This window comes from Camellia sinensis, chromosome 6 (genome assembly GCF_055761805.1).
Source record: "Camellia sinensis isolate YWXY chromosome 6, ASM5576180v1, whole genome shotgun sequence".
NCBI lineage: Eukaryota > Viridiplantae > Streptophyta > Magnoliopsida > Ericales > Theaceae > Camellia > Camellia sinensis.
In genome coordinates, this window is record NC_138966.1 from 99,014,397 (window position 1) to 99,041,720 (window position 27,324).

Genomic DNA, 27,324 nt, shown 5'->3' on the forward strand with positions numbered 1-27,324 from the left:
GCGCACGGTAGTGGTTTCGGCGCACGCAGGTGCACAGTAGTGAAACGGCGCACGAGGGGCGCACAGTAGCAGGCGCGGCGTATGGTCTGACGTCAACCGTGGGTCGTGTGGGCGCGTGTCAGAAGTGACAAACAACTGATGGCGCGTTCAGGCGCGTGTGAGAGTGGTGGCGGAAATGGTGACGCGCAGTGGACAACGGAGGCGCGTGTGGGCGCGTAGAAGGTTTCCTGAGGCCGGGTTTGGTGCCGTTGGAATCGTGAGGAAATTCCGAGTGGTTTGATGTAGTGCCACTGTGTATGGGACTAAACACCAAAATTACAAATTGCCAGAAATGTAACACTGGGCTCTGATACCATGAAATAATAATTTGAGAAAGGGAGAGAGAGAATAGAGAGAGAGAGAGAGACAATTGTTATGTTTGTCTGTAAAATGTATTATGAATTACAAAGAGAATGCACTCTCTTTTTATAGAGAGAAAGATAGTGCATTGTATGCCAAAGACCACCGAAAACATAAGGCCTAAATCTAAAGGAATAAAGCTAAAGTTAAAGTTAATAATTATACGCTATTAACAATTATGCACTAGACAATGATACACTAAACAATTATGCACTATACTATTAACAATTATACACTAAACAATTATGCACTAGACAATGATACACTAAACAATTATACACTAACAAAGAGAACGATACCATTTTTGGTGGTAGAGATTCTGCAACCAGAACTTCTCACAATTTGGTTTCAACATTTCACAAATTCCATCACTTTCACAAATTACTCTGATTTTTTTCGGTTGTTGAATCAAACATTTCAACTGGAATCAACCCAAAACCACCATGGTCATTTGTCCAAAGGCATCTGTGATCTGTACACTAAGCAAGAACAAAAAGAGAGAAAAGTTTATTACTTTTAGTTGGAAATTTGTTTGAAAGTGTACGAGACAACACACCAACAAACACAAACACATCAATAGAGCTATCCCTTAAAAACGACGTGGACCCAAAACCACGCCGTTCTACTAAACACATATCATTCTCTGCAACGTGGCAACTTCTAGCCTTTTGGATTGCTTCTTGGCGACGTGTCACAATCTCGTTAAAACTACTGAACAGTGCTGGACGGGAGACTGCAGGAGAGGATCCAAATCCCTCATTGAATCCAAAATATGGATTGCATCGATGCACATGTCAGCTCCTCGGTCTTATACACTACCATTGGACACAACATTTTATATTATTACATATCAAGTCAATTTATTATTTGTATATTTTTATTTATTAAAAAATCAAAGCAAGTTGGCGTTTTGTCTTAGCTTATGGCATTTCTTGTTGGACGGCAAATTGCCCTTTGGGTCTCTCTTGAAACGACAAGATTGCATTGATCATGTGAGAAAAACTATTTAATATTTTTGAAATACTACTTTTAAAATATTTACGTAGTGCTTTTAAAAAATAAACAAGTACAACACCCATTAAGTAAACAAAATTCTCTCTCTCAAGAAAGTTGAATCGATGTAAATCAATTATAAAATTTTTTGCTACTTGATTAATTTGAAATATTGTGTAAAATAATTAGTTGTGATGAGATGGTAAAGGAAGGGATACAGAATAGAAATCCAAACACTTTCTTAAATCTTCAAACCTGGAAGGCTAAGAAGACTAGCTTGAGAGAGAGTTGAACCTCTTTGCTGGGCTATAAAACTATTTCCATATTCTCTTTGCCATAAGCATTAATCCCACCATAGAGAGAGAGAGAGAGAGAGAGAGAGAGAGAGAGAGAATGGCTTCCAGATCCATGTTAGAGAAGCCTCATGCAGTTTGTATACCATTCCCAGCTCAAGGCCACATCAACCCCATGCTAAAACTAGCCAAACTCCTCCATTACAAAGGCTTCCATATAACCTTTGTGAACACAGAGTTCAACCACAAACGCCTCCTCAAATCCCAAGGCCCTGACTCACTCAACGGCCTCCCCTCCTTCCGCTTTGAGACCATACCTGACGGCCTCCAGGAATCCGATTCCGAAGCCACCCAAGACATCCCCTCCCTCTGTGAGTCCACCTCCAAACACTGCTTAGCTCCCTTTAAAGACCTCATCTCCAAACTCAATGACAATGTTGGATTGAACGTCCCACCGGTCACTTGCATAGTCTCTGACTCCTCCATGTTCTTCACATTCACCGCTGCTGAAGAACTAGGCATCCCCCATGTTTTTTTGTGGACAGCCAGTGCTTGTAGTTTCATGGGTTACCTTCAATACTGCAATCTAATCGACAAGGGTATCATACCACTCAAAGGTAGTAACTATAAGCATACTTACATACATAAACAAATGCACACACATGTATATTTCATGTTTATACGAGTACATGTATATATGCAAGCAGTGACAAATAGAGAATTTTAACACAGGCAAATCTCACTTCACCCCATTGTGAATGACCCCGTCATTTTAGAAATAAGAAAACCAAAGTGCACCATTAGCTTCTGCTAACGGCACCTGTAAATTTAACCAAATAACCACGTCTTCTTCCACCTCTACATAGTTATAGTTAGGGCAAATTACATATACACCCCTCGAGGTTTGATTAAATTACAGATACCCCTTGAGGTTTCGGAAATTACATCCCGCCCCCTGAGGTTTGTATTTTCATAACAATTTACCCCCTGAGGTTTATATTTCATAACAAATTACCCCCTAATTTCTTATGCAAATATAGCATTCAGGGGGGAATTCGTAATTTCTCAAACCTCAGGGGTATTTGTAATTTAGTCAAACCTCGAGGGGTGTATATGTAATTTGCCCTTATAATTACATACATTCACACACAAAGCACCATCGCTCACCAAAACAAATACACAACTTCAATTAACCCCACCCAGCCAAGCTTTCACCAAGGGAATTTTTTTGTTTTTTTTCCCTAACATACAAACATGATAGGAACATTGGGCAGGGGGGATGAAGATCAGAACAGCAAACCCACCACGACAAAGCTGATCACAAGGAACTCCAACGATGGTTGGTTTGGCATTGATGGGTGGGGTGGGCACCATAGGCTTGGGTCAATCCCTACACAGATATGTTTCTTTGTCCAAATATGATTATGCACACAACCTAAAGAATTATTCCGTCTATTATATTATAAATATAGATACCATATATAGCAGACCAAAAATTTATCACATATCCAAACTTTAACCAATGTCCCAGTCCCACTGACCCAACCACTCAATTGATCAAAAATCTAGTAAAATAATTTAGAAAAGGCATATATAAGCATCAAAAAAGTTCTAGATTTGGACAACCAATCTATGAGCTAACCATATGCTAGTGTAGCACTCTGTGTATTGGTTTTATTGTTGGCCATTAAAGTTCATGAAGTTTGAGATTATTTTGTAGGGCGGTGGTGGTGGGAGAGAGAGGTTGGGCTGCCGGGAGATGCAGGAGGGAGTACAAATTATGGTGTGGGATGTGGGAGGGGTTGGAGAGGATGTGGGAGAGAGACAGAGAGAGGGAGTAGAAGGCATAGAACAGTAGAGACGGGAACAAGAAATAAAGTTTTTTTTGTTCCTGTAAATTTTAAGGTGTATAAAGGATATTTGTCTTAAAAATTAACAATGCACTTTATTTCACAAACCACGGAAGCTTGTATGTTTATTTCCAAATAACAATGAAGTCCTCTGCACAAGTTCTAAACCATAGCACCAAGGATCCTCTAGAGTGAAATTTTCCTAAAGTTTCCTAGAGTGCTACATTGTGAATGTAAAACCCAAGTTGTGTGTAGGATTATTTTATTGGATAGATTAGTAATTAAATTAATTTATATGGGTCATTTATTAATATCAAAGAATTAGTTATGAGATGGCATTATATTTCCTATTACTTAGATGGGTAATTTTGTAACTTTGTGAAATTAGGTTAATATGCCCACCTATTGTGGCTTTAAGTCTTGGAAAACAAACAAAACAGAGGCTATGAATTGCTCCATAGGCGGCTAGGGTTTGAGAAGGTAAAAGAAAAAAAGAAAAGAAAAAGAGAAGAGAGGTTCAAGTGAGGCTACAATAGGGATTGAAGGCAGCACGTTGGTGATTTTTGGGACACCCATTGGTTAAGGTAAAATCTGTCTTTACTGTTAATTATTAAGTTTATGTTGAGGAATTTAACAATCAATGCATTAAGGAGATTTGGAAGATCTATAGGTGCCTACTTAGGTTTTGAGAATTGGGTGCAATGTGTAAGTGTAACTTTGGATGGGTAATAGAAACAATGGAGTTTTGTATCATGGGTAAAGGTGTGTTTGGCTATAAAGTTGGGTTGAATGGTTTGATCTCTTGAATATTAAAGTAATACATTAATCTAATATAGTGGTGCTTTTGTGAGTGTTTGTAACATGTAAAAAAATATTAATTTATTTGAAGTTTTATTTAATAGGTTTGTGTGATTGAAGTGGTGAAATTGGGTGTTTGGAGTTGGTGTTGGAGTGTTATTTCTAAGCGTTTGAGGTAAGTAACCCTCTATCACTGTTGGTTCATTTTTATTCCTATCGAATCGTTTAAAATCATAAATATTTATTTATATCCTTCATGTTCTCTTAAAATAAAATATGGGTCAAGTATAAAACAACATCGAATATTATTATGAAAATTATTTGAATATTTGATGAAACTATTTTGAAAATTGTACTAAACATTTATTCTGAAAATATCGAATGTTTTATTTGAAAGTTGTGTATTGTTTGAATTTTGAACATCACTCTAGTCTGACTATGATTTGGACCCTAGCCAATGGGGGTTATTTATTGGCACAGAAACTAGTTTCTTTTGGGGCTTTACCACCGGCCTATGTGTGGTTCTGGGCCTTGTCACGGGCTAAGTGACCGTAGTCACCAAGACTTGGGTTTTGTGAATTGCATCATTGAACCATTTGAATATCGAACCATCAATTTTGAACAACGAAATTTCATCGAATTACCTCATTGTCTTTTCAATTAAAATGTATTGCTACACTGTTTATTTTCAACTACGAAACCATCTTACAAAATAATTATTCATTTATTGAATGGTAGCAAAAAATATATCTATTGGTTATCGACTATTTTTTTTGTATACTTGATCCAGCTAATAGTGATGGTTGGTTATTTACTGGGCTGTCTAGCTTACCCTTATTTTATTTTTCAGATTCTGAGGAGTAGAGCTGTGCAGGGTTTTTACTTGTGGGAGTACCGAGAGTAGGACTATGATTTGAGTATTTGGATCATTATTATTATTATTATTATTTTTATTAGTGGACTTGGTGGACAATTTCATATGATAAGAATTATCTATTTGTATGGTTTTTAGCATTATGATATTTAAGGATTTAATTTGAGTATTTTACATTGTTGGTTATGTGTTGGATTCTTAGCCTTGCATGCTCACTTAAATGAGTGTGCGGCGTTGTCACGGAGCTTGGGGCGTGACAATTTTATGGTATCAGAGCCAGGTTGTGATTTTAAAAGTTGGTATAGAATAGTGGTGAGATTGGGTAGATGTAGGATTGGGAACGCTTATAATTTGGTAAAATGTTAATTTTATTTACGTGTTATAGGGACTTTAGAATAGAATAAGATGAGGTTTTATTATTGATGCATATAGGTTGCAACGGAACATGAGGAGACATTGGCAAATATGGCTAGGAATACACGCTAGGGTCAAACGAATCGACGGACTGGTAATAACAATCGGCAAGGGAATGTGACTAATATTGGTAGTGGTTCTCAAGCAGTCGAAGGAAATCAGGGGCAAGAGTTGAAGGAACAATTATAAGAGTTACTAGATAAGGGCTTGATTAGGCCTAGTGTTTCTCCTTAGGGTGTGCCCGTTTTATTTGTGAAAAAGAAGGATGGTAGTTTTCCCTTTGCATTGATTATCGAGAGTTAAACAAGGTGACAATTCAAAATAAATATCCTTTGCCTAGGATAAATGACCTATTTGATCAATTGCAAGGAGCATAAGTCTTTTCTAAGATTGACCTTCATTCTAGATATCATCAGTTGAAGTTTAAAGCGGAAGATATACCTAAGACAGCCTTCCGAACTAGGTATGGGCATTATAAATTTTTAGTGATGTCGTTTGGGTTAACCAATACGCCTGCAGCTTTTATGGATTTAATGAACAGAGTATTTAAACCATTCTTAGATCAATTTGTGGTAGTTTTTATTGATGACATTCTTGTGTACTCAAAGAGTAAATAGCAGCACGAAGAACATCTGAGAATAGTGTTGCAGTTATTAAGGGAGAATAAATTATTTGCTAAATTAAAGAAGTGTGAATTTTGGCTGGAGAGTGTATCATTTTTTTGAGTCATGTGATATCTAAAGACGGGGTGTCTGTTGACCCCAAGAAAGTAAGGCGGTAGTAGAGTGGAATAGGCCTACTAGTGTCATTGAAATTCGTAGTGCCTTGGGTTTAGCAGGATATTATAGAAGGTTTGTTAAAGGATTTTCTCGAATTTCTATGCCTTTGACTCGTTTAACACAAAAAGGGGTTAAATTTGAATGGTCTGATGATTGTGAGAAGAGTTTCCAGGATCTAAAGAGTCGATTAGTATGTGCTCTAGTACTTATAGTTCCGTCCGGAGATGAAGGTTTTACCATCTATTGTGATGCATCGAAGATAGGCTTGGGTTGTGTCCTGATGTAGAACGATATAGTAGTGGCATATGCGTCTAGGCAGTTGAAGCCATATGAGCAGATTATCATACGCATGATTTGGAGTTGGCTACAGTGGTGTTTGCATTGAAAATCTAGAGGCACTAATTGTATGGGGTAAAATGTGAGATATTCATTGATCATAAAAGTCTGAAGTATATTTTCACTCAAAAAGAATTAAATATGAGGCAAAGGCGATGGTTGGAGCTATTAAAGGACTATGATTTGACTATCAATTATCATCCAAGAAAAGCCAATGCAGTGGCTGATGCCTTGAGTAGAAAGACCCTGAATAATTTGGCTACCTTGATCATTAACCAAAAGAATATCTTGGAGGACTTGCAAAGGTTGAATATCAAGATTAGATGGCATAACCATGGAGTGCAGTTGGCAAACCTTAGAGTTCAACCCACATTGATTGATAGAATTAAAGATGCTCAGGGAAAAGATCCTCAGTTGCAAAACTTAAGGCTGAAATGGAAATAGGGCTATAGATGGAATTTGGTATGCATAAAGATGAAACCTTGAGATTTGGAGAGAGGTTGTGTGTGCCTAATGATTTAGAGCTCAAGAGAGAAATCCTGAGAAAAGCTCACAGTTCAGGGTATACTGTACATCCAGGGAGCGCTAAAATGTATAAAGACTTGAAGATGAACTTTTGGTGGAATAATATGAAGAGGGAAATTGCTCAGTATGTTGCTCAAGGTTTGGTATGTCAACAGGTGAAAGTTGAACATCAGAGACCTACAGGTAAGTTACAACCTCTTCCTATTCCCAAGTGGAAGTGGGAATATATTACCATGGATTTTGTGATGGGGTTGCCTAGGACCTAAGGTGGTAACAATGCTATTTGGGTTATTGTTGATCAATTGACCAAATCTGCTCACTTTCTAGCTTTTATGGTAGGGTTCTCCTTAGAGAGGTTTGCAAAATTGTATATCAAGGAGATTGTGAAGTTGTATGGTATTCCAGTGACCATAGTGTCTGATAAAGATAGCAGATTTGTATCTATGTTTTGGAGGAGTTTGCATACAGCTTTGGATACTAGTTTGAATTTTAGCATGACCTTTCATCCTCAAAGTGATGGACAGTTAGAGAGAACTATTCAGACTCTTGAAGACATGTTGAGGGCCTGCATTAATGATCTTGGAGGTTCTTGGGATGAGCATTTGGCCTTAGTGGAATTCTCTTATAATAATAGTTATTATGCGAGCATTCAAATGGCACCATATGAGGCTTTATATGGACGAAAATGTAGATCACCTATTTGTTGGGATGATGTAGGCAAAAGAAAGTTGTTAGGGCCTGAGATTGTGCAACAAACAGTGGACAAGATCAATCTTATTAGAGAGCAACTTCGCACTGCAGAGAGTAGACAGAAAAGTTATGTAGACAACAGGAGACGCGATTTGGTGTTTGGGGTTGGAGACCATGTGTTCCTTAATGTGTCTCCTATGAAAAGAGTAATGAGGTTTGGTGTTCGTGGTAAATTGAGTCCTAGATTTATTGGACCATTTGAGGTTTTAGATCGAATTGGAGAGGTAGCTTACAGACTTACCCTACCACCTTCACTAGTTGGAGTTCATAATGTCTTCCATGTTTTGATGTTGAGGAAGTATATACCGAATCCCAATCATGTGATTGATTATGCACCGTTGTAGTTTAAGGAGGATTTGACCTATGAAGAACACCTTGTAAGAATTGTTGATAAGAAGGAGCAGGTTTTGAGGCGTCAAGTCATCCACTACGTTAAGGTTCAATGGAGCAATCACTTGGAGAGAGAAGCTACTTGGGAACTTGAGAATGAAATAAGACAAAAGTATCCACAACTTTTTGAGACTACAGGTATGTCAAATTTCGAGGACGAAATTTCTTTTAAGAGGGGAAGAATGTAAAACCCAAGTTGTGTGTAGGATTATTTTATTGGATAGATTAGTAATTAAATTAATTTATATGGGTCATTTATTAATATCAAAGAATTAGTTATGAGATGGCATTATATTTCCTATTACTTAGATGGGTAATTTTGTAACTTTGTGAAATTAGGTTAATATGCCCACCTATTGTGGCTTTAAGTCTTGGAAAACAAACAAAACAGAGGCTATGAATTGCTCCATAGGCGGCTAGGGTTTGAGAAGGTAAAAGAAAAAAAGAAAAGAAAAAGAGAAGAGAGGTTCAAGTGAGGCTACAATAGGGATTGAAGGCAGCACGTTGGTGATTTTTGGGACACCCATTGGTTAAGGTAAAATCTGTCTTTACTGTTAATTATTAAGTTTATGTTGAGGAATTTAACAATCAATGCATTAAGGAGATTTGGAAGATCTATAGGTGCCTACTTAGGTTTTGAGAATTGGGTGCAATGTGTAAGTGTAACTTTGGATGGGTAATAGAAACAATGGAGTTTTGTATCATGGGTAAAGGTGTGTTTGGCTATAAAGTTGGGTTGAATGGTTTGATCTCTTGAATATTAAAGTAATACATTAATCTAATATAGTGGTGCTTTTGTGAGTGTTTGTAACATGTAAAAAAATATTAATTTATTTGAAGTTTTATTTAATAGGTTTGTGTGATTGAAGTGGTGAAATTGGGTGTTTGGAGTTGGTGTTGGAGTGTTATTTCTAAGCGTTTGAGGTAAGTAACCCTCTATCACTGTTGGTTCATTTTTATTCCTATCGAATCGTTTAAAATCATAAATATTTATTTATATCCTTCATGTTCTCTTAAAATAAAATATGGGTCAAGTATAAAACAACATCGAATATTATTATGAAAATTATTTGAATATTTGATGAAACTATTTTGAAAATTGTACTAAACATTTATTCTGAAAATATCGAATGTTTTATTTGAAAGTTGTGTATTGTTTGAATTTTGAACATCACTCTAGTCTGACTATGATTTGGACCCTAGCCAATGGGGGTTATTTATTGGCACAGAAACTAGTTTCTTTTGGGGCTTTACCACCGGCCTATGTGTGGTTCTGGGCCTTGTCACGGGCTAAGTGACCGTAGTCACCAAGACTTGGGTTTTGTGAATTGCATCATTGAACCATTTGAATATCGAACCATCAATTTTGAACAACGAAATTTCATCGAATTACCTCATTGTCTTTTCAATTAAAATGTATTGCTACACTGTTTATTTTCAACTACGAAACCATCTTACAAAATAATTATTCATTTATTGAATGGTAGCAAAAAATATATCTATTGGTTATCGACTATTTTTTTTGTATACTTGATCCAGCTAATAGTGATGGTTGGTTATTTACTGGGCTGTCTAGCTTACCCTTATTTTATTTTTCAGATTCTGAGGAGTAGAGCTGTGCAGGGTTTTTACTTGTGGGAGTACCGAGAGTAGGACTATGATTTGAGTATTTGGATCATTATTATTATTATTATTATTTTTATTAGTGGACTTGGTGGACAATTTCATATGATAAGAATTATCTATTTGTATGGTTTTTAGCATTATGATATTTAAGGATTTAATTTGAGTATTTTACATTGTTGGTTATGTGTTGGATTCTTAGCCTTGCATGCTCACTTAAATGAGTGTGCGGCGTTGTCACGGAGCTTGGGGCGTGACAGTGTGGTTGAGATTTACTGGTAAGTTACATCAGAAAAATTGATGTGACTTGCCAGTAAATCTCAAACACACAATGTAACACTCTAGGAAACTTTAGAGAAAAATCACTCTAGAGGATCCTTGCTCAAACCATGGGGGCAAACTAAAATTTGCACTCAAAATTTATGGATGAATATATATGTAATTTAATTATATATATACTAATGTATATGCAATCAAAAAAAATTATACATTAATGTATATGAATATATTATAAACTAAGGTCTACAATATTAATAATATTATTTTTCCAATTTGAAAATATTATAAACTAATACTACTACAATAAGAGAGGTTTGAAACTTGTGGTGTTGCCCCAGCCAAAATAGGGGTGGGCAAATGATGCGAAAAACCTGTGAAAAAAACCAACTCGGCTTTCATAGGATGGGTTGGTTTGGTCCATGAAAGGCATTGCACAATTCCGGGTCTTAAAGTGACCAATATAACCAAATCGATTTGCTTCTCTGGTTGGCCTCAGGCTAACTTGAACATAAAAATAAATTTTACAAATTTTTTATAAATAGCAAACACATGTTTACGTAATTTGTTGTGATAATTTATTACCATAAATATTGTTACATTCAATCATCTAATATCAAATTTTTCTACAATCTAAACAATCCTGAATTCGTATGGATTGGATTTTCTCGGTTTTAAAAGATAATTGATGCGGTTCTAGGGCCAAAAATTTAGAATTGATCAAGGTTGATTTGTTTCTAGGTTTGGCTCTAACATTTTGGATGACCAATTTTCTTGCATATGAGATCTTCTTGAATAGATATAGGCACTTTTGCCTATATTGATATGTAGCCCCGAAGAAGCTTCATAAGAACTAAGGAATTTAAAGAAATTTTCTAGAGATTTTTTTTAAACAAGTCATACCGAAACGACTCATACTCACCCATTAGGTACATCCCTGCATAAGCAAGTATGACGAGCACATAGTTATACCAAGTTATTATTTATATATCTACATATAATTTCAGTCTGGTGTTGCACTTTTTGTTTTTAGCCATGGGTGTTCAACTGTTGACATTACCAATATTGTGATGTGCAGACCCGAGCTATCTCACAAATGGGTATTTGGATATGGTTATAGATTGGATACCTGGTATGCAAGGTATACGTCTTAAGGATTTCCCAACCTTTATTCGATCCACTGACCATAATGATGTCATGCTGAAATTTGTGTTGGATGGAACTGAGATCGCTCTTAAAGCTTCTGCAATTATTTATAATACAATTGAGGAATTGGAGCATGAAGTTTTGGACGCACTTTCATCCATGTCCCCTCCAATTTACACAATTGGACCTTTACACTTACTTGCAAATCAGATCAAGGATGATAGTTTGAAGTCCATGGGATCAAATCTGTGGAGAGAAGCACCTGAGTGCATAGAATGGCTGAACTCTAAAGAACCTAACTCTGTTGTTTATGTGAACTATGGAAGCATAACTGTAATGACAGCAAATCAACTGGCTGAATTTGCTTGGGGACTTGCTAATAGCAACCAGACCTTTCTGTGGATAATAAGGCCTGATCTTGTTGCCGGTGACTCAGCAGTTCTTCCACCGGAGTTTGTGACTGAGACCAAAGAAAGAGGCCTACTTGCAAGTTGGTGCCCACAAGAGCAAGTTATCGCCCACCCGTCTATCGGAGGGTTTTTAACTCACTGTGGGTGGAACTCCACTCTTGAAAGCATTTCCAGTGGAGTGCCAATGATCTGTTGGCCATTTTTTGGAGATCAACAAACCAACTGTTGGTACTGCTGCACTAAGTGGGGAATTGGGGTAGAGATAGACAATGATGTTAAGAGAGATGAAGTTGAGAAGCTTGTGAGAGAGTTGGTGGCTGGAAACAAGGGCAAGGAGATGAAGAAAAGGGCCATGGAATGGAGGAAAATGGCCGAAGAAGCCACTGCAAGTTCATCTGCTTCATCTTTTTTGAATCTAGAGAAAATGATTAAGCAACTGCTTCTCCCTCCAAGACAATAGAGTAATTGGAATGAACCTAGTTTACAACTATGTTTTGTCCATCCCATTTCAATATGTTGTGTTGTTTTGGGATGGGTTGTTTAAGGGTTATTGTTTGTTATTGGCATTGAATTTAAAAATAAAAGGGTAAATTACACTTTGCACCAAATCTCACCTTTGCCCCTACACATAAAATCATGACAGTCAACCCCTACACTTCTGATCCCTACACATGAAATTGTGACAGTCAATCCCTTGTACTTTTAGTAAAATCTCACTTTGGTCCCTACACAAGTGTCAATATCCGTTTTTTGTTACTCAATTGTTTAAATTTTTAACAAAATCTAATCATGTGATAAGAATGTGACTACGACATGAGAGTAAAAAAGGAAAATCATCTATATTTTCCACCAATACACACTTTATCCCAAAATTACATTAAAATATAACTGTATTAGGCTAAAACAAAATGCAGATTGTGAACAATTAAGAAGATAAACTAAGGTTTTGCATAAATTGGAATCACGAAACTCTATTTTTCACAGTAACACAGTCTTTTGTCTATTCATCATTCTTTTTCTTTGATTTCTTTGTTGCATTTTTTTTATTTCAAAAGCTCTACTTGCCTTTTCGTACCAACTTTTACCATACGAACATATTTACTGTATTATATTTCTTTCATGTGCTTATCATGTAGGACAAAATGTATTGGTAGGAAACATGAATGATGTTCCTCTTTTATCCTCATTTTGTAGTCAGATTTTTGTCACATGACTGGGTTTTGTTAAAGATTTAAAAATGAAATAACAAAAGAGGAACAATAACACTTGTGTAGGGACTAAAGTGAGATTTGAGTAAATGTGCAGGGGGGTGACTATCACAATTTCATATGTAGGGACTAAAGAGGGATTTGACCAAAAGTGCAAGGGGTTTACTACTATGATTTCATGTGTAGGGGCCAAAGTGAGATTTGGTGCAAAGTACAAAGGTGCAAAGTGTAATTTACCCAAAATAAAAAAATAAAATGCTATATGCCACTGTTCAACTCATCGAGTCGGATTATCAATTCTCAAACTCTTTTATCTTCAAATCTTTGTCCTGTTATAATTTTAATCATACAATCATGGATCACCAAAAAGATGGAGGCAAACATGTTTGTGGCTAGAGTTTTTTCTTTTTCTTTTTCTTTTTTTCAATCGGTAGGAGATTATTTATAAATATTAGGAGAATTGCATTAAACGACAATCAACTATATAAGAAAGTCAAACAACACATAGCTACAAGACCAACACTAACAATCATTACAAGATAGAGCCTCATAATAGGAAAGAAATAAACAACAAAAGGAAAACCCTCGAATAGAGAATAAATAATCCATAATTTCCCTTGGCAGTGATTGAGCCCTGACCTCTCAGTTAAAAGAATAAAACTAAGAAACACAATGAGCTAGCCCAATTGGTTCAATTTCAATATATCAATCAAGTATATTTTATGCACATAATATCAGAAAAAATAAATAAACCAAAAATAAGAGACACAAGGATATATGTAAAAAGTAATTTTGAACAATAATAAGGGTTGAACAATATTGTGTGATACTATTTCTGTGTCCGTAGCCTTGTTGGTTCTGCATGTAAATTGGATTTGTATCTGGAGTGGTAACTTGGTGACTTACTGACGGGCCGTAATACACACCATACTAGTAACCCCATCACGTTATCTCATGAGATTCATAATTCTACTCAACATGTACCAATTATCAAACAGAATGGGTGGATTCATACAAGTGCTAGCTATAACACAAAACTAGTAGGCTATATTTACATGTATGAATAATTGCGCTTCTTGTCTGCGACTTATACGTAAACTTACAAGTTTACAATAAATCAAGTCTCAAATAAATCTTATTGTTTTGCATAGCTATGATTTTTTTGACTTTTGTTATGGTTAAAATAAGGGGGTTCAGTTTTGCTACTGTCGTATAGTATCTAGTTCATCAAATGACTGATGTAACCAAATGAATGCTTGCCTCATGGCACAAAAAAAAACACACACATTAATAAGTGTTCACATCGTCCCTCTGTCTCCAACTTTTCTTTCCCTATTTGACTTTCCTAAATCCTGTTCAACTCTCTCTCTCTCTCTCTCTCCCTCTCTCTCCCTCTCTTCATTTTCCTTTCAAAAACTCCTTTTCCTTTTGCTTTTCTGCTCCCTTTCTTCCACTGTAATCATCAAATCTGTGGCCTGCTTGTGCTGGAGATTAGAAAAATTGATTAATTGAGCCTCACAATTTGTCTTATCAGCTTCTGAACTTGTCCATGTCCTCATAGTAAATGAAGGTTGTTTATTCACCTGTACAAATCCACTTCCCCCAATTGTCCAAGGATTTGAACATGGAGCAATGAGGCTACAAAAGATGAAGCTAAGTGTTCTTGGAGTTGGATTCCAAGATGGGGTCAGGGCTGTTGCATGAGTTACGGGTTTCACAAGTCAAACGCCCAAGAGAAATAGGCTTTTATCCAGGTTGGTAACTCGCCGACCCAATGTCGGGGTCAATGCGCTTGGTCGCTTCACCAATACATTTAGAGACCTCAAACTGTCCCACTAGGTGCACCAAATGCAAATGTCAGGGTCGATGGCACAATTCTAAATATTGCCAGTCTTTAGGCCAGAACTCTAATTAACCCATTTGGAAATGACTACTTCTAGGGCTCAGTTGACGCACCACTCGAGTGGGCTTGCCTCGGTCTGTATAGTAAGGGTGCATACTCAGGTTACTTGAGAGTTGGTGGATTCAACTATGGGTGCTAGTCACAATGCATTGTGTAAGGGTGTAAGTGGTTCGGTATGGTCGGACTAGGTTGAGGGAAAGTTTGGTATTGAACCAAATATTTCGATTTTGTTGATTAAGGAACCGAAACAGACCGTATACTGCGGTCCAGTTTTATAAATTTTGTCAATTTGGTGTAGAGGAGGGATTCACATGATGTTTTAAAAGGCTTATAATAACTTGTAGAATTCCACATTGGAATAAATGAAGAAAAAGGGCAAAAGTTGCTCTAAAAGTGTCTCCCTCCCTAACTTTTATTACAAAACTTATATTATTAGTCACTTATCTTCTAATGCTTAAGAAATTAAAATATAAAAGTATTTAAATATAATATTTCAATTGGTTCAGTTTGTATCGGTGTAAAATTTTCAAACTCGAAGCAGACCACATATTATAAAAAATAGACTGAAAATTGAAATTTCGGTCAATATTGAGCGGTCAATTCGATTCCGGTGTAAAACGTGTATTATTAGTCACTTATCTTCTAATGCTTACAAAATTAAAATATAAAAGTATTTAAATATAATATTTCAATCGATTCAGTTTGTTTTGGTGTAAAATTTTCAAACTCGAAGCAGACCGTACATTATGAAAAATGAAAATTAAAATTTTAGTCAATCTTGAGCAATCAATTCAATTCCGGTGGCACTTCTTACGCCCCTAGCATTGGAGGAAATATTTTTTGCCTGGCCTGTTTAACCCTTAAACTTTGCAGTGTTCAACTATGGTGTTAGAGTTGGATAGAGAAAACAAAACAAAATAAAACTATAGTGTTAGAGTGTTAACATTGACAATCGAAAGGGACATATTATTGTTTTTTTTCTCTTTTGGTGCTAGCTGTGCATATGCATATAATGTAAACGAGCTCTTCTATTAGATTCATGCAGTGTTAACCATGTTTGATTTTTACAAATCTTTTGACTTATTTTACATGGTAAAGCCTAATCGATTGCTTTTAATATTTTATTATGAAAAATGTTATACATAAACGAATTTATTTTTTATTTTTTTATCACTAGACACAATACATCCCACATGTCTTAATTAATATAGACCTCACTACTTTTGTGTCTGGTGGTAAGAAAATCTAGTGAAAAATTAATTTATGTATAACATTACTCTTTTGGTATGAGGAAAAAATGAACAAAGCCATGTAAAATCAAATAGTAATTTTACATTTGCACAAAACGTAAGACTTCATTGCAAAGATAAAGATAAGATAATATTACAAATCACAACTGCAACAAAATAATTTTCCAACTACATGCGTTCCTAAACAAGATTGTTAGGAACGTAAAATTAAACACAGAATCATATGCAAAAAAACATAAAAATATATAAGATTTTAACAAATGTGTTACTAGAATCCAATTTTTAAAAATTCTACTAATTAATATATATTTTTGCATCCAATTCTATAGTAAATTTCTGTACTCCTAAACTTAATGAGTTCGAAAAAAGGATTACATATGTCCATTTGTTAGCTCCTTCATCTTATTCACTACTATACCTTAGTCCATGCATTATCATTAAACAGTTCCAAAAAGGGCTTACAGAACACAAATGTATTGTGCATTCAATAAGCATTTTTTTTTTTGATCAGCAAAGAAAAATTTCATTAACAACATGAAATTAAAGGTACAGGAAGATGACATGCATCGAGAGAGATTCGGAAAGTATAAAATACCCTTACTACTGCTACTCGCACCCATACAACCAACCCCTTGGCCTCACTTTTTTTTTTTTTTTAAACAAAAAAAAAGTTAAGAAGGACTTAACTAAAAAATAAAATACATGAATCCCCACAAAATTAGCCCACAAAACCCAAAGCCACAGCCAACACCCAACACCAAATCCAAATCTGCTACACTCCCTACGCCAACTTGCTATTTTTTAAAACTAAGTCTATTCACTTATGCTGCTACAACACCCAACGCCACCTGCTACACTCCCACGCCTGACAACACTAGTCTATTCACCTATATGCTGCTACACACCCACGCCTGCTACACTCCCACGCCGAACCTGCCAGCCATGGAGAACCCTGCACAACTTTGCCAGCCCAGAACCTTGCACAACGCTCACCTGCCGACTTCTCCTTTCACATTAACACTCCTACTAGTAATCTACCACACTGGACGTTCCATGGCCGGAAAACTCCATAGCCAACATGGCCGGAAAAACTCCTTGCCTCCACCGCTGCACAAACCCGGCAGACCTGCCTTCTCCCACGCCTAAAGAAACTCCTTCCACCAGCCTTCTCCCACGCCTGACATTTCCGTTCTGCTGTGCTGCTACTCGAATTCTCTGGTGGAACTCCCACGCCGTAGCACTGCTCCCTTTGCAGTACTTCCAATATCGAGACACCCATCGAGACAAACACTTACACCCAACAAGAACCCCCACGATCTGCTGTTCTGCTACTTGCGCACTATGGCCGTAACTCCCACACCGGACTTCACCCACTCCGGACTCCCCCAAGACCAACAACTCTTTAATCGGCCCAACGCCGGCCTCCACAGATCTGACTGAAATCCACCCCTCAAACTCCCACTTGCGTAGGAGCGCACGAATGAAGTTCCAAAACAAATCCAACCCTTCCATATTCAAGGCGCCTTCCATGATCGAAACCCCCCAAGACTGAAACCCACCCCAAACACCCAACAGAACTGAAAAAGAAATGGAAAAACTATGGGGATTCAAGTTTATTAAAATAGAAAACAACGATCATGCACGAAAGAGGCGAGGCCAGTCGACCGCCATCGCCAAAGGCGACGGCCGGCTGGCCAACAGCGAGACCCGGGGTGGAGGTTTAGAAAGAGAGAGGTTTTTTAGAGAGAGAGAGAGAGAGAGAGGTGCATTCAATAAGCATACTATTAAGTATTAAGAAAGTCAATCTCCTTTTTTTTTTCAAAGAAAAATTAGTTTTTGTACAAATAAAATAAGGTAATAAAAATTATGAGGAAAGTATTGTTAGCATATTATATTAAGTGATAGCATATTATATTCGCCGAAAGGCATACTAGGGTCTGTCTGTAATCACTGTAATCATTTTATGCACTCAGGGATAGCACTCAGGGATCATCTTGTAAATTGCATTTCTTGTAAACCCTAATCTTCTTTTATAAATAGGGGGTGATATTCTATCATTCCCCAAGCTGGTTACCCAAGCTTCATGGTATCAGAGCTACACCTCTAGGGTTAGGGTTCAAAACCGTACCTAGTTGGATCATCTGCTTCATCGATCTTCAGCCACCGTCGTCACTCCGCTTCATCTTCATCAGCCGCTTCGTCTTCATCAGCTGATTGGATCATCTGCTTCGTCTTCGTGGATCATCTGCTTCGTCTTCGTCGATCTCCTCAGGTCCTCAGCTCGTCTTCGTCTTCTCCTCAGCTCGTCGATCTCATCGCCCTCGTCGTCCTCAGCTCCTCTGTCGTCTCCGTCACTCGTCGCCCTCAGCTTCGTCACTCGTCGTCCCTCGTCGTCCTCACTGTGGTATGATCTCCGACTCTAGTATATATATATATATACTGATATATATATATATATATAAATAGCCTGATATATATATATATATATATATTTATATATAAATATATGTATATATCCTGATATCTACATAAATCAATCAATATAAAAAAAAAAATCAATCAAAAAAAAATCAATCAAAAAAAAAAACAAAAACAAAAAAAAAAAAAAACAAAAACAAAAACAAAAAAAAAACAAAACAAAAAAACAAAAAAAAAAAAACAAAAAACAAAAATGGTTTCTTAATTTTGTTATATCTTTATAGTGGTCATTGTGCCTGTTATATCACTACCACCTTCCAGGTTTGTGATTGCCCCTAGTTGTGTTGCGGGTTCGGTAGTATTGTATCCATGACAGATTCCACCAGTGTGTCCCCTTCTTCTCAAACACCAAAGAGTGAGAGTCCCATTCTACCTACTGCCATGATTGAGAATCCCAACCCTAGTCTGAAAATCACCACCTCTCTATTTAATGGTCAGAACTACCTAGCATGGTCCCAAAGTTTGACTATGTTTTTGAAAAGCAGAGGGAAGATGGGATATGTTGATGGCAGGATACAGGCCCCTAGTACCACTGACTCAAGTTATGAACAATGGGAGATTACCAACTCTTTAATTATGAGTTGGCTTATCCATTCGATGGTTCCAGAACTTGGTGAGGGCTACTTGTCTATGGAGACTGCCCAGGATGTTTGGGAGGCTGTGGCTGTTACCTATTCCCGCAAAGGGAATTTTTCACAGGCATTTGAGTTGCGCCGCTCTATTGAGAGCACACTTCAGGGGGAGCAAACTGTTCTCCAGTACTTCACTTTCCTCACCAACGGCTAGAAACGCCTTGATCACCTGGAAGACTATAAGCCCGTTTGCCCTACTGATTCTGTCGGGTACAAGAAGTTCATCGCACGGGAACGGGTCTTTAAATTTTTGGCCGGCCTAAATGTGGAGTATGATCCAGTTAGGGGTCGAGTTCTGAGTATGGATACTCTTCCTTCACTTCAGGAGGCATTTTCCTATGTACAAAATGAGGAGAGTCGCCGATCTGCTATGATGTCCCCTGTCTCTACTGACCGTTCCGCATTACTGTCTACTCCTCGAGATGGCCTCAGCCTGCCTCATCCGTCTGTTGCTAAGGAGTCTGTATTTTGTGATTATTGCAAGAAGCCACAGCATACTCGTGAGACGTGTTGGAAGCTTCATGGGACTCCATCCGGGGGTCGCAGTGATCGGTCTGGTTCTCGAGGAGGTCGGTCAGGTCAATTTAGGGGACGTGGTTCCTATTCCCGGGCTCATCAGTCTAGTGCCGTTGATACCCTTGATACTACTTCTACTTATGTTACCCAAGCTTCTGATACTGAGCTGGAGGATGCTTTGCGCCAATTGTTGGACCGCCGATCTTCTACTGCTCTCAGTACCGCTTCCTCGTCCTTTGCCCGCTCAGGTAACTTAGCATCTTCTCCTTGTGCTTTCCTGTGTCATACATCTTTGCCTTGGATTATTGATTCTGGTGCCTCAGATCATATGTCTGGCTCCGCTGATCTTTTCTCTGTCTATAAGCCCTCTTCAGGTCAGGACAAAGTTAGGATTGCCGATGGAACTGTTTCTTCCATTTCTGGCAAAGGTTTAGTCCAAGTCACTCCTACCATACATCTATCTTCTGTTCTCCATGTTCCCAAGTTTTCTGTTAATCTATTATCCTTAAGTCGTCTTACCCAGGATTTGAATTGTCGTGTGACGTTTTTTCCTGATCATTGTCTTTTTCAGGACCTTGTCACGGGGAGGACGATTGGCAGTGGTAGTGCAGCAAATGGTCTCTACTTCCTAGATCAACCGGACAAACTTGCTTATTCTTCCACCACGTCTTCTACTACCCCCGCTGATGTATGGCTGTGGCATCGGCGTCTTGGGCATCCCTCCTTTCATTTACTTAAGCATTTATTTCCTTCTAGTTTCGCAAATCATCATGTGTCTGACTTTCTTTGTGAGTCTTGTCAACTTGGAAAACAACATAGAGCTTCTTTTGCTCCCAGTTTGAATAAAAGCTTTGTTCCTTTTTCATTAATACATTCTGATGTTTGGGGTCCCTCTCGTGTTCTGTCTGTGAAAGGTCATCGCTGGTTTGTTACATTTATTGATGATTTTTCTCGTGCTACTTGGGTGTATCTCATGAAAGATAAAAATGAGGTTTTCTCTGTGTTTCGCACTTTTCATAAGATGATTTGTACTCAGTTTGGGGCCACTATCAAAATCTTTCGTTCTGATAATGGCGGGGAATACATCGATTCTGGGTTAGGACAATATTTCTCTACTCATGGCATTATCCATCAGACCTCTTGCACCAATACCCCTCAACAAAATGGGGTGGCCGAACGCAAGAATCGGCATCTTCTTGACATGGCTCGGTGCATGTGTTTTTTTATGCATGTGCCTCGACCCTATTGGGGCGACGCTGTTCTCACCGCTGCCCATCTTATTAATCGTCTCCCTACCCAGGTCTTGGCCAAACAGGCTCCGCTTCACGTCCTCCTCGGTTCTCAGTCCTTGTTTTCTATTCCTCCTAAAATATTTGGTTGTGTCTGTTTTGTCCATAATCACTCTCCCTCTCGTGGTAAGTTGGACCCTCGCTCCCTCAAGTGTGTTTTCCTTGGTTACTCTCCTACTCAAAATGGGTATAAATGTTACCACCCTTCGTCTCGTAAGTGGTTTGTGTCCATGGATGTCACTTTCTTTGAATCCCAGTCCTATTTCTTGTCCTCTCCGGTGTCACCGTCCTCATTTCCGGGGGAGCCTTGGTGTGAAGTGAGTCCTGTGCCTCCTATGGTGGAACCAGTTGTTCTTGCACCACCCTCTACTACTGTGCTTCCTATGGTGGAACCAGTTGTTCTTGAACCCCCCTCTTCTACTGGGACTATAGAACCCACTGTCACCAAGAATACGGACGGGCATGTTTATGTCCGGGACATAGACAGAAAACAAGTTAACTGGATACACGGGACCGTTTCTGCTACCCCACTGCCATCTCCTGCTTCTGATGAGAGTCGAGGTAACTTTGAATCTCTCGAGTCCATTGATCTTGATGTTCCTATTGCCAAGAGGAAGGGTGTGAGATCTTGTACTCAACATCCTATCTCACAGTTTGTATCATACTCTCATTTGTCATCCTCATATAGAGCGTTTGTGTCCAATATTTCCTCTGTTAGCATTCCTAACCATTTTCAGGATGCTCTTGCTACCTCTGAATGGAAACTAGCCATGATTGAGGAAATGAAAGCACTTAGGAAGAATGGCACTTGGGAATTGACTGAGTTACCTCCGGGCAAACGACCTGTGGGATGTAAATGGGTATATACTGTGAAACACAAAGCAGATGGGTCTATTGAGCGTTACAAGGCAAGACTTGTGGCAAAAGGGTTTACTCAGACATATGGCATTGATTATCAGGAGACCTTCGCACCCGTGGCTAAAATGAATTCAGTCAGAATACTTCTCTCTCTAGCAGCTAATCTAGATTGGCCGCTTTATCAGTTTGATGTCAAGAATGCTTTTCTCCATGGTGACCTCGAAGAAGAAGTATATATGGACATTTCTCCGGGTTTTGAGGATCATCAAACAGAAGGCAAAGTATGCAAACTTCGGAAGTCATTATATGGTCTCAAACAGTCTCCAAAGGCTTGGTTTGAGAGATTCACTCTGGCTATGATTAAATATGGCTTCAAACAAAGTCAGGCAGATCACACATTGTTTGTGAAACATTCCTCACACGGTAAGACTACAGCACTTATTGTATATGTAGATGACATAGTTCTTACAGGCAATGATAGTGGGGAAATACCTCTGTTGAAGAAATATTTAGCTAAAGAGTTTGAAATCAAAGACTTGGGCAGCTTGAAGTATTTTCTGGGCATTGAAGTTACTCGCTCTAAGGATGGGATATTTATCTCACAGAGAAAATATGTGCATGACCTGTTGAAGGAAACTGGGATGCTTGGCTGCAAGGCATGTGCCACCCACTGGAACCCAATCAGAAATTAGGGGATGATGAAGGAGGAGAAGTTGTGGATAGGGGGAGCTATCAACGATTAGTGGGTAAGCTCATTTACCTCTCTCACTCCCGTCCTGATATTGCTGTTGATGTCAGTATAGTTAGTCAGTTTATGCATGCTCCTCATCAGATTCACCTTGAGGCTGTCATGAGAATCTTGAGGTATTTGAAGTCTGCTCCTGGTAAGGGTCTGTATTTTTCAAAGTATGATCATCTTCGTGTAGAAGCCTATACAGATGCTGACTGGGCTGGGTCAGTAACTGATAGGAGATCAACTTCAGGGTATTGCACATTTGTTGGCGGCAACCTAGTTACTTGGAGGAGTAAGAAACAGAATGTGGTTGCCAGGTCAAGCGCAGAAGCTGAATTTAGAGCTATGGCACAAGGTGTGTGTGAACTTTTATGGATCAAATTATTGTTGCATGATCTAGGTGTTGATCAGACGGACTCCATGCGGTTATACTGTGACAATAAGGCCGCCATCAACATCGCTCACAATCCAGTTCAACATGACAAGACAAAACATGTTGAGATTGATCGCCACTTCATTAAGGAGAAACTCACTAGTGGTATCATTTGTACTCCCTTTGTCCAGTCTGGTGAACAACTTGCTGACATTCTCACCAAGGGAATTGGGAATAAACCATTTCATGACATCGTAGGCAAGCTGGGCATGAGAGATATCTTCGCACCAGCTTGAGGGGGAGTGTTAGCATATTATATTAAGTGATAGCATATTATATTCGCCGAAAGGCACACTAGGGTCTGTCTGTAATCACTGTAATCATTTTATGCACTCAGGGATCATCTTGTAAATTGCATTTCTTGTAAATTGCATTTCTTGTAAACCCTAATCTTCTTTTATAAATAGGGGGTGATATTCTATCATTCCCCAAGCTGGTTACCCAAGCTTCAAGTATACCATGCAAATATAAGGAAAATATGAAATTGAGAAACAAATATGCTTAGAGAGTCTGAAATAAACCAAAGACACTCACTGAAAAGAAGGAGACCACACATTTATGCCTAGAGCGGTCCAATACAAGAAACTCTCAATTAAAATTACTAACTCCTATATTAATCAATTCAGTTAATTCAATTTCAATTTATCAATTACATATATATATGTATAATATCACAAATAATAAATAAATCAAGAATAGGAGACAACGATATATGTGAAAAATTATTTTAAAACAGGGGAAACTTACGATAAACCCCTTTGAGTTGTAACCCTTTTGCACTTTGCACCTCTAAACCTTTAAAACCCGATGGATCGATCCCTCCAAGTGCCATTTTGTGATACTAAGCCCTTCTGTCACTGCACCATTAGATATTTGGACGGATTTATACCATGTGAGTAGCATGTGATGCTAAAACTGAGAATTTAGGACTAAAGTACTCTTGACTCTTAACTTTTATAACCAAATATAACCTTATTCACATATGCATTGCATAATGCATATACACACTGCATCGTATATACACACTGTATATCACATTGCATATACACATGTATAGACATTGCATATACCTTTTGACCTTATACACATTACATGTAAGCACTATATATTCATCAAACATCCCTACCTTCTCCATTTGCTCTGGCAATACACTGCATTGCATCTCAACCACAGGCTCCGGATCATCTCCTTTGTGCATCCCATCTCAACCCATTCGTATCTTTTCCCTATTTCCTCTATCAAGCTTTGTATCAACAGCCATGGTGAATTAGGGTTAGTTGAAAACGAGAGAGAGAGAGAGAGAGAGAGAGAGAGAGAGGGATGGTTTTGACCTGGGCTGAGTATGGCTATAGAGAGGGAGAATGGTGTGAAATGGCATGTCATCATGGAAGGGAAAATGGTGATCCAACGGGGCCCTGGTTGAGGGAAATGGTTTTATTCAGCCTTGATGCCACTTCATTATTTAGTTGGTCAGTAATGGCGGGGAGAAAGGGGGGATTTGCAATGGGGGGCACTATAATACAAGAAATGGAGATGGTATTTATCAAAAAAAATATATATATATATATATATAAGAGATGGAGAGGGATTCTGATCAGTGGTACGGGGAGGTACGGTGCTTGGTGGGGCCAAGTACAGTGAAAGAGAGATTGGTTGATGTGGGTGGGGTGTTTGGTTAGTTGTTGGTGGTGGAGGTGAAAGGGGTCGGTCAGTGTGGTGGTCCGACTATAGAGGGTAACTATAGTAGAATCTGAAAACGCCATTGTCAGTCAACCAAAGGTTAAAGGAAGACTAACGGTAGGGGTGGGGTGAAGGGCGATGATGGTGGGGGTAGGTGGGGGGAGGAGCAACAATGGTACCATTAGTGTTGATAGTGTGACATGTTCCACAAACTGTCAAATGTCGGAGGAGAAACAAGAAGATAGGATAATAGAAGTGTATATTTATGGCTTTTAGGTTTCATATATTTCCAAGGGGCAAAGTGTTTGAGTTTTAAATATTAGGGGGGGGCAAATAGTAAAAGATTATAGTTCAAGGAGGTAAATTGTAATTTACCCTTAAAATAATAATCCCCATAAGGAAGAAAATATTGTCACTCTTTTGGTTATGTCGTACAATTATGTTTGTAGGATTGTTGGTTCAGAACGAATGTTGGTATTTTTATGAGTAGCTAACTATATGACTTTAGTCTTGGTTTAGTGTGTGTGGTCGTTCACTAACTTGAACCACAAACAGCAACATTTGGTACAAGTTGGGGTGAATTCTATGGTCATAAATATTGCCACTCTTTCGGCCAAAACTATAACAAACCCATTTGGGAATGTCTACTTTAAAGGCTCAGCTTATGGGCCGCTCATGGCAGCTTTCGCTTGCCCTAGGAATACGATAGGTGCAAAAACTCATTTTACACATGTTTGCTAGCCTAGGTGTTGGGATTGAATTGGCAATTTCACGGATTCCACATAATTCATGTTTGCTTGCAAAACGAGACCGAATAAATAATTTCATTGGACTATTAATCCTTCAAAATGGGCAGGTTAAGAACACCAAATGGGATGGAATTAGGTGGCAAACTTAACCTAGTTCTATGAGTTTAAATGGAAAAAGATGATTTTGATCACTTGAAAAGAGGTATTTTTAAAAAAACAAAATATTCACTTAATATACCCTCTTAATATACCCCATATTGGGTTTGTAGTTCCATTTTTTGAATGTCAAGGAAAATTATATTATACTTCTTGAATAATTTTATAGTTTGTGGGATTTGGACCTACATCTCTTGATATAAAGCCAATGTCTTCCTAATTAAAAAGGGTAGTCATGTCCTTATATAAGAACTATTTTATAACATATAACAAAATCATGTTGTTTCATAATTATTTTTTTATATATACGATTATTTAACATTGTTTTTTAGACTGTGTACTGAATCTTAACGACTTGATTCTGTTCGATTTATAATTCATAAAATTAGGATTTTGATTCACAATACGATTCACGATTTGACAACCATGCACTACATGAGTGATCTCAACCACTAATTCCAGAGGATTTACAATCTTATTCAACCTGTATCAATTATCAAAGAGGGATTAGATCTATGGAAATTGAAAGGGAAAATACAATTCACTGTGATTTTTACTTTTTTAATCAGATACAATTCAGTGTGATTTGGGACAAAATATTACATTTCAATTGTAAATTTCTTAAAAATACAAATAAATAAATTAGCTACTCAATGGGTACCAGCTTCAGCTATCAGGGTTTCATCTCTGCTGGGGGGTTTCGTTGTCCGTTTCTTGGTGTTCTCACACACACAAACAAAAGTTCTATTCAATTAAAGTTTATCAAGATTGCTTTCTATTTTAATAGATTTACCATATAAAGCGTAAGTAGCAAACTAACAAAATAGTTTTCCCTTTTTTTTTTTTTTTTTTGTAAATTAACTCCGTTTGTGCTATGTTAAATTCTCATAAACAATGTTAGTTTTCTTGTTAACTTGGTAATAACTCAAACATGTTGAACTCAGATGTTTACATTAAAATGTTTTTGGGGCAATTTATAATGTGTGTATATCATTCTGCTAATGAGCCACTCCAAACTCCAAATCATTCTATCAAACACTTAGTGGGCAAGTGAAGATGGAGGCACTAACAGATTCAAACCAGAATAAGCCACCAACATATTCAAACAAAAAAATAATAATAAAAAAAAATTAAAAATAAATAAATAAATAAAGCCACCAACAGATTCAACTCAACAAATTTTGAAAAATCGGTGGCCCAAATGACAAAGATACGGTGAGTAAGTAGAGACGCGAGAGAGAGAGAGAGAGAGAGAGAGAGAGAGAGAGAGAACCTGAGAAGTAGCTAGCGGTGGTGATAGAGGAACGTTGTTGGTGTTCGATCAGCAAAGAAGGTGGCGGCGCTGGCGGTGGTGGTCGATCGGCAATGGAGGTGAGGACTGGTGATGATGCACGTGTGAGATTGAGAAAGAGAGAGAGCAGTGAGGGAGAAAAACTACAACTAAAACGACGCCGTTGCAAAATTAAGATACACATAACATGGTGTGGTTGCGACAACGAAATCCGAACCCGTCGCCAAATCTCTTTAGAAAAAAGAAAAAAAAAAGTGCACTTCTATTTACACGTCATTAATATTCACAGTAC

The 27,324-nt window shown here is 37.9% G+C and overlaps 1 protein-coding gene and 2 long non-coding RNA genes across 4 annotated transcripts; 1 reads left to right on the top strand and 2 right to left on the bottom strand.

Annotated features, from left to right (window-relative positions):
- Positions 1–670: 670 nt before the first annotated feature.
- On the bottom strand, positions 671–27,211 carry LOC114256765 (uncharacterized). Of its 2 annotated transcripts, none has more exons than XR_003627320.2 (3): positions 27,015–27,211; positions 23,904–24,013; positions 671–878 (listed from the first exon to the last, which is right to left on the bottom strand). It is a non-coding gene; the product is annotated as an uncharacterized LOC114256765 (long non-coding RNA). The 2 variants fall into 2 exon arrangements; XR_003627321.2 differs by lacking the exon at positions 671–878 and adding an exon at positions 2,140–2,271 and having other exon boundaries at positions 27,015–27,210.
- Positions 893–1,775, bottom strand: LOC145792790 (uncharacterized). The gene is made up of 2 exons (XR_014332689.1): positions 1,648–1,775; positions 893–1,214 (listed from the first exon to the last, which is right to left on the bottom strand). It is a non-coding gene; the product is annotated as an uncharacterized LOC145792790 (long non-coding RNA).
- On the top strand, positions 1,436–12,584 carry LOC114256756 (7-deoxyloganetin glucosyltransferase). Its single transcript, XM_028196441.2, has 2 exons — positions 1,436–2,302; positions 11,379–12,584. The coding sequence occupies exons 1-2, from the start codon at positions 1,786–1,788 to the stop codon at positions 12,314–12,316; spliced, it is 1,455 nt and encodes a 484-aa protein (XP_028052242.2). The 5' UTR covers positions 1,436–1,785; the 3' UTR covers positions 12,317–12,584.
- Positions 27,212–27,324: the final 113 nt, after the last annotated feature.